This window comes from Ahaetulla prasina, chromosome 3 (genome assembly GCF_028640845.1).
Source record: "Ahaetulla prasina isolate Xishuangbanna chromosome 3, ASM2864084v1, whole genome shotgun sequence".
Lineage (NCBI taxonomy): Eukaryota > Metazoa > Chordata > Lepidosauria > Squamata > Colubridae > Ahaetulla > Ahaetulla prasina.
In genome coordinates, this window is record NC_080541.1 from 231818014 (window position 1) to 231825844 (window position 7831).

The 7831-nt window shown below is 51.3% G+C and overlaps 1 protein-coding gene across 1 annotated transcript in view; it reads left to right on the forward strand.

The window, feature by feature from the left end:
- The window catches only part of LOC131195107 (cohesin subunit SA-3-like), a 94107-nt gene extending 86414 nt beyond the window's left edge, over nucleotides 1–7693 (forward strand). The window contains exons 29-34 of the mRNA XM_058176736.1: nucleotides 4513–4614; nucleotides 4691–4836; nucleotides 4945–5073; nucleotides 5148–5305; nucleotides 5414–5567; nucleotides 7571–7693. Coding sequence (XP_058032719.1) covers nucleotides 4513–4614; nucleotides 4691–4836; nucleotides 4945–5073; nucleotides 5148–5305; nucleotides 5414–5567; nucleotides 7571–7691 — 810 coding nt within the window. The 3' untranslated portion in view covers nucleotides 7692–7693. The remainder of the gene's footprint in view (nucleotides 1–4512; nucleotides 4615–4690; nucleotides 4837–4944; nucleotides 5074–5147; nucleotides 5306–5413; nucleotides 5568–7570) is intronic.
- The last annotated feature ends 138 nt before the right edge of the window (nucleotides 7694–7831 follow it).

Here is a 7831-nt window from a genome sequence, read left to right on the forward strand (position 1 = left end):
AAAACGAAACTGAAGGGGGGGAGGAAGTCAGAAAATCAAAAATACTTGCAAACCAATAATTGCTCCTCACATTTGTTCCGCCTGCTTTTCGTATCCACAAAAAAAATCAATTGCTAGCAGAAGTGGACATCTTCCTCTTTTCCTGCTTTTTCAGGAGCGCAGAGAATACTGGAGGTGGGGGAGGGGTAAATAAGGGGATTCACCGTTCAGGACTTTGTATTACAAAAACAAAGCCCCTAGGGGAATCTACCCAATTCCTCCCCCTTGCTCTGTCTCTCTCTTTCAACCAGAGAGAGAAATGAAGCCGGGATCAGTTGTTAAATCCGGCTTTACGGTATTCAATGCGGAGTGCCATAAATTGGCACCCAGCGAGAAAGATGGCGCCACCCAGAAGCCTCAGCCAAAGCTAGACCTTCATCAGGAGGATCTGCAAGACGAACTGCAGGGGCAGACAAAGTTGCGGGCAGGTGCCACAAGGCCTTAGAGAAACAGTTTGATAAGGCACAGCGCACTACCTTGGCTGCAGAACATCTGCGTGCTTCTACATCTGCTGCCATATCATTTCATTTATTAAATTTCTATACCGCCCTTCTCTTGAAGGACTCAGGGCGGTTTACAGACATCATAAAACAATATTTATAAACAAACTTAAAAGACAGTATAAAAATCTAATTCTATTTGGCTAATACCAATTAAAAATTATGCTAAAAACAATGATAAAACCCCATTTAAAACAATAGTAACTTAGGCCAACCCTGCACGGTGAAATAAAAAAGTCTTGAGCTCGCGACGGAAGGTCCAGAGGTCGGGGAGTGATTGTAACCCTGGAGGAAGCTCATTCCAGAGGGTGGGTGCCCCCACAGAGAAGGCTCTCCCCCTGGGGGTCGCCAGCCGGCATTGTTTGGCTGATGGCACCCTGAGGAGACCCTCTCTGTGGGAGCGAACAGGTCAGTGGGAGGCTATCGGTGGCAGCAGGCGGTCCCGTAAATAACCCAGTCCCGTGCCATGGAGTGCTTTAAAGGTGGTTACCAACACCTTGAATTGCACCCGGAAGACCACCGGTAACCAGTGCAGCCTGCGCAGGAGAGATGTTATATGGGAGCCACGAGTATCAGCTCCTCCAGCTGTGTTACTTCCATTGCAATCTGTTGCTGCTGCTGCTGCAAGCCAAAGTTGGGCTACATCTGAGCCTGGAATGTCTTCTCAGCCATTGCCTGAGGTTGTGCAAGTTGATCCTTTGGCAGGCCAGAGCTCATCACAGGTGGGGACTAGTGGTCAGTTGGCGTCTGGCTGTCAGGTTCCTGAGGGTACGTTTACTCCGACTGCAGCAGGGTTGCGTGCAGAAGAACAGTCTTTGTCTGTTCAACCTTTGGATATCCAGGCTTTAATCTCTGATACCCTGTCCAAGATGCTGGCAGCGGGTATTCAGCACACCAGTCAGGTGCCTTTGCCGGCAACCAGACCTATTCAGCAGATTCAGCCTGTTGTGACTGGTAGACAGACTTCCCCTTCACATCACAAGTCTTATAGTGGTGAGGGTTCTTCGCAAGGGGAGGAGTGTCTGGAAGAGATGGAATTTTCAGAGAAAACAACGAACCCTCAGATGTTGAGAAAGGGACCGATGGGAATCAAGGTAAGTATTGTCGATAATGTGGCCACCTGTCGACGTCAGGTGGCCAGCACCAAACCGTAGTCCAGTCCCACTTGCAGAAACTCCAACACCTCCGGAACTGAAGCCGACGTAGGATTTATAAGTACCTTCGCACACCACTGACAAAAAGCTTGCCAGGAAGCGTCATAAATCCTGTTCGTCGATCCCTGTCTGGATGCTTGCATCGTGCGTATCACCTTGTCGGAAAGGTTGACCTTGCTCAGAAGAACCCTTTCAAGTGACAAACGGTTAAATGGAGCAATTGGGGCTCTGAATGGAGGATGGTCCCTTGGTTGAGGGAGTTCCTGTCTCGCGGAATCCTCCAGGGAGGGACACAGAGAGACTGACTAGGTCTGCGAACCAAGACCGGCAAGGCCAATGAGGAGCGACCAGAAGTTCCGCTCGTTCTATCAACAGCTTGCGAAGCACCCTTGGGATGAGTGGAATGGGCGGGAATGCGTAGGGAAGTCCCCACAGCTAGTGGCACCGAAGGGCATTGTAATTCTCCGCTCCTGGAAGCTGAAACCTGGAGAAGTACCTCCGTAGCTGTGTGTTCTCCAGACTGACGAAGAAGTCAAGAATGGGAACTCCGAACCTGTGAGAAAACTCCTGGAACAACAGAGGATGTAACCGCCACTTGTTCGGGTCCAGGCGCTCTCTGCTCAGCCAGTCCACTTTGACATTGGAGACTCCGGAGATGTGTTCTGCTTTGACTGACAGCGTGTGCTTCTCTGCCCAACGCATCAGTCTCTCCGCTTTGGCCATTAGAGCCTTGGACCGAGTGCCCCCTTCTCGATTGATATGTGCCTTTGTGGCCATATTGTCTGTCAACATTAACACATGCTGACCTGTCACCTTGGTCTGAAAGTGACGGAGGGCTAGTCGCACTGCTCTCAATTCCAACCAGTTGATGCTGTTCATATGTTCCAGTGGACACCAGTGTCCCTGAGCCACCTGTGACAGAAGATGAGTGCCCCAACCCGGAAGACTTGCATCCGTTGTCAGAACAACCCGGTCAGGTTCCTGGAACCCCTGAAGCAGGGCCACTGAAGTCCACCAGTGAAATGAACCAGACTCGAGATGTTACCTTCACCTTGGCCTTCAAATTGCTGCACCCCGCCTTTTGGAAAGGTAATAGAAACCATTGAAGTGGACAAGCGTGACAGCGGGCCTAAGACACAATGGCTATACAGGAAATCATCTTCCTGCGCAGTTGGGACAACAGAAGGAGAGAAACGGACCTGCTGGAGTCCACTTGTAACACCAACTCCTTGATGCTGCGGGAATGGTTGTCCGAAGAATCGTGGCAGACGCCCACTGCTGGTGGAAATGTTGGATACGCCCGCCAATGGGAAGTGGGGACATGGCATCACTTGCCATGACCAAAGGGCCGTGACCTGCCCCCTCCAAAGGGCTTCTTTTGCGGAACTTGGCATCTGCTCCGATCCCGGAAAGACTGCCTATCAAAGGGCCTATTATATCCTTGCTGATAGGACTGCTGGAAATAGGACCCACTGGTCCCCGGTTCCTGACGAAATGGCTGCCGTTGCGAATGAGGCGTGTATCTGGTCGCGTTCAGGTCGCTTGTAACAGGAAGGTAAAACCTTCTGTTTGTCCTTATCGTCTATGAGAACCAGTTCCAAGGTCTCTCCAAAAAGCGCTGAACCTTTGTAAGATGCTGAAGCCAACTTCCACTTTGACTTCAAGTCGGCCTTCCAATTGCGCAGCCATAACAGCTGGTGTGATGTAACGTTGGATGCCAAGGCTCTAGAAGCAAATTTCACTGGTGGCCTTATCGATCCGGAGGACCTCTGTATTTTCCATACTAACAGAGTGGTTTTACGAATGGACCCGGCTTTTCTTCCTAAGGTGAATTCTTAGTTTCATCGGGCACAGGAGCTTATTCTTCCTGATTTCTGTCCAGATCCAAAACATCCGATAGAAGTCAGATGGCACACGTTAGATGTTCGCAGGGCTCTCCGCAGGTATTATCAGGAAAATGGCTTCCTTTCATCGGACTGAAGCCTTGTTTGTATCCTTTCATCCTTCGTCTATGGGTTGGAAGGTTTCTTCTGCTACAGTGGACAGGTGGCTGAAAGCCTGCATTGTGCAAGCATATGAGCTCAAGGCCAAACCCTTACCTGGACGTATTTTGGTTCATTCTACTCACAGCGCGGCTACCATGGCTGCCTGGGCCACTCAAGCATTGATTTCAGACATTTGTAGAACAGCCACATAGTCGTCTTTGTCATCTTTTCAGACATTACAAATTGGTCACTTTTGCCTCTGCGGAAGCATCGTTTGGGAGGAGAGTTTTGCAAAGTGTCATTTCCACCCAGGGCCAGGGGATCAGTCAGACCCCAGCCAAGAGTCCGTAAGCTGGGGTATGTCCCATACGTGGAATGTTGGAGCTGTGCTTTGGAAAACTGATATTGGCTTAACTGAAGGTCCATTTTCGAAGCGCTGCAAAGACATTCCAACCCGCTGCCTGATCCTGGCTGCCTGATCCTGGCAGGGGTGGATGTTCTTTCTTTTGTTTCCCTGTGATACAGGTTCTTGGATGACTATGTCTTCTTGAAAAGACTGAAGACCACAACAAGTAGAAGGCGTGGTCATGGAAAAAGAAAAAAAAATTACATGCAGTCTTGAGCAAATAGATGAGAGATTAACTCATATGTGGGATGTCTTTGCAGCGCTTAGAAAATGGACATTCAGGGGAGCCAGCGTCCGTTTTGTTTTAGTATAAAACTTACTATGCATGTAAATGTAGTCCTCTCTCTATTGTTTTTGCTGCTTTGTTTTATGTAATTAAAAAAAAAAGCTGTAAACGAAGGGATCCAGTGCTCCATTTTTCCTACCAGTTCTACAATGACTATGGGGACATCATCAAAGAAACTCTGAATCAGACCCGCCAAGTTGACCGAATTGAGTGGGCTCACACACTGCTACTCAGCCTGCAGCAGGTAAGGGGTGGTGGTGGTGGTGGTGGTGCTGCTAGAGAACAGGGCGTCTGCCCAGCCAATTTCTCTTTGCTCCCAGTTGCTGACCCAGCTCTTCTTGGAAGAGGGACCTGGGGCCACAGACTCGGCCGCCTTCCTGGAGATCCGGGACTTGGCACGGCGGTTCTCTCTGCTGTTTGGGCTGCACCAGCTGCAGAACCGCCCAGCCCTGGTGGCTTTGCACAAGTGAGGACACACCAGAGGTGGCCAGGGAAAGCAGGGCTTGGGTCCAGTTATGGGGGTGGGGGGAGGAGCGGAGGTAGCTGTGCCATCCTCACAGTGTCTTTGTTCTAGGGATGGCATAAAGTTTGCCTTTGAGGAGCCAGCATCCCCCAACCCCCGTCTGGGTCTCATCAACTTGCCCTTCTTGGAGCTGCTGAGTGAATTCTCCCCAAGACTGTTGCCTCCGGATAAGGCTCTGCTGTGAGTACATGGCTGGGGAGCCCCCGGGAAAGCCTCCTTCCCAGCTGAAACCGTCCTTTTCCTCCTGCATACAGCCTTGCCTACTTGAAGAAGATGGGACAAACTCATTTCTCAGGAAGCAGAGATGAACCCCGCTGGCCCTCACTCCTGCTCTATCGGCACTCCCTGAGCCCTCAACAGGAGGCTGAGGCCCTCCAACCTCGCAAGGCCTCCAAGAGGAGACATTTGAGTGGTGGGTGTGGGGGGATCTGAGGCGGTGAGCGGGAGACCCTCTGTAAGGAAGAGCGTCTGTGGAGAGCCGAGGGTGGAAAGCATTCAGTCTGTCGTCCTGCTTTGCCAGGATCCTCTGAGCACAGTGGCAGCACCAGCCTCGCCTCTGGTAGCCGCCTGCAGACCCCCCTGCTGACTTCCACCGCCCTGAGGGCCAAGCGCCAGCTGATGGGGCCTCCCCTGGGAGAGGAGAGCTCAGGCAACGAAACCGAGTTTGCCCAGAGGTGAGACGCCAGTGGCGGAGAGTGAATCTTGGGGCTCCACTTCAGGGCCCGAGCTGCCTCTTGGCCACAAGCAGGGCTGGGTTCTAGCAACCCTGCAAGGTGGGGAGGCCATGGTGGCCGCACCTGGCCACGTCGAGGGACTGTCTTGTGCACAGGACTGTGTAAGCCAGAGGGGCCGTTTGTGGCAAGGCCACGTTTTGATCGCCGTGTGGAAGGCCCAGAGATTTGGAGTGGGGCCTTCCCTCCAAAGGACAACGGCATAGACCAGTGGTTCCCAACCAGTGTGCCGCGGCACTAAGGGGTGCCGTGAGATCTTTTGAGGGTGCCGGGAACTTTTGAGCTACGGAGATTTTAAATATCTATTTCCTTATAAGGGTGCCGGGAACTTTTGAAAGGCTTTCCAAGGGTGCCTCAAACAAGAAAAGGTTGTGCCTCAAACAAGAAAAGGTTGGGAACCACTGGCATAGACAGACCCCACCCGCCAGTCAAAATTCTAGTTAGGAGAGAGGTGGAGGCTGTATGCTGCTGCAAGCTGTTTTCCCCCTTCCTGCCCAAACCTGCAAGGTGTCATACACCAGCCCTGCTAAGCAGCTTAGTACCCGGTTGGTCGAACAAGAACATACAAAGGAGAGAAACGAGAGAGGCTGGGGGGTGGATAAAGGCGTGATTTCCAACACAGCACATGTGGTTGTCGAAGGGGTTTGCTTAGTCACGTGGTCCTCCTGGACTCACAACTTCTGCTTGAACAGCAGCCTTTGCCATCTGGTGGGCAGAATTTTAGAAATATCTATAAATTTATTTTTTTTAAAAACTGCTGCTGAGAGGTCAGAGAGGTGCCATGATTTCCCACCTGTTGAGGTAGTTTTGGGGTCCCAGCTGCAGAGGACCATGGAGGTGGATTAGCTAGACCCTTTGAGGCTGGGAGGCGGAACCAAGGTGATTCTCACGGATGACCTCTAGCGGGCTGGGGCTGTTCATCCTGGTGTCTTTCCATGCCCCCGAGCATGGCTATCTTGCTGGTCCAGGTATGGGGATTGGGAGGTGTTACTTTTCTTCTTTTCCATGGCCAGTACCAGCCAGTGCTGGGGGGGAGGGGCGAAAGAAGTCTGACCTAGCTAGCCCCCCCCCCCTTTAACTTGTGCATGGAGCTTGTAGATTGACCACAACATAACAGCCAGTGTGGGGGCAGCCCTGAGCAGATGAGCAGTTTGTACCAATAGAAGAGAGTATTTTGTAGAAGAAACAGTTTGTAGGTGAACCCACTGAGAGCGCATTCCTCCCCCCAAACAATAACCATACTTTTGAAAACCAAGGAATGTTTGCTTGACTTGATGCCTTTTGGCTGCCTGAAACTTCAGGGAACATTTTAAAACGCTGAAAATGTTGGGAGGTGCTTGGCTGAGTTTTCTGTGTGGGCTGTTGATGAAAGTTTGCCAAAAGGGCAGTCAGAACCAGGAACTGTGGCTGCTCCTTCTGGCTTGTTAGATAAAGAGGGCATGTGCATTACTGCACTTTCAACCCTCTCACCTTCCCCTTTCCCATTCACACTTAGGAAGTGACACTGATCTCTCTGAGACTCTAGGGATGGCTTTTCTCCCAGCAGACCCCCCTCTTTTTTTTTAAACAACTAAATACCCCAAAACAAGGGAGGATAATTCTGCCCTCAGACGGAGTGCCTGCACAGCCCTAGCTCTCCCCCCCCCCCCGCACCCTCCAAAGAAAAGAAGTTTTCCGGCCACAGGTTGGGCCTGTGACCAGGAGAGAAATAAGGGCAGGGAGCGCAAGAGCAGCACTCTTGTGTGAGAAAGTGCCTGGCTGTAGAGGCTGCAGCACCCAAAGCCTGGTGTGCTTTTTGTGCTGCCAAACCACTCAGTGATTGGGGCAACCGCTGGTAAGTACAGAATAGCCACCGAGAGGAGCAAAATTTGGGCTGGGAGGGCCAGGTCTTACCTGGCCAATGGAGGCCTGGTCTGAAAGCCTGCCTTTGTTTTTTATCTTCGCAGGCTGCACCTGATCGAAGAACCAGAGAACAGCCAGGAGGGAGAGGTAACCGGTTTGGTTTTTCCGTGGGAAAAGGTTGCAATAGGCTTAGGACTCCTTTGGCTGAGTGAAACAGCAGCTTGAAGATGCATAAGCAACATGCAGAGCAGCTGTGGGGAAAGGATTTTAAAACTGGCAAAAAAGCAGCATTCCTTCAAATGCATCATAATTAACCTGTGGAACTCATTGCCTGCAGGATATTGTGATGGCCACCAGTATGGGCG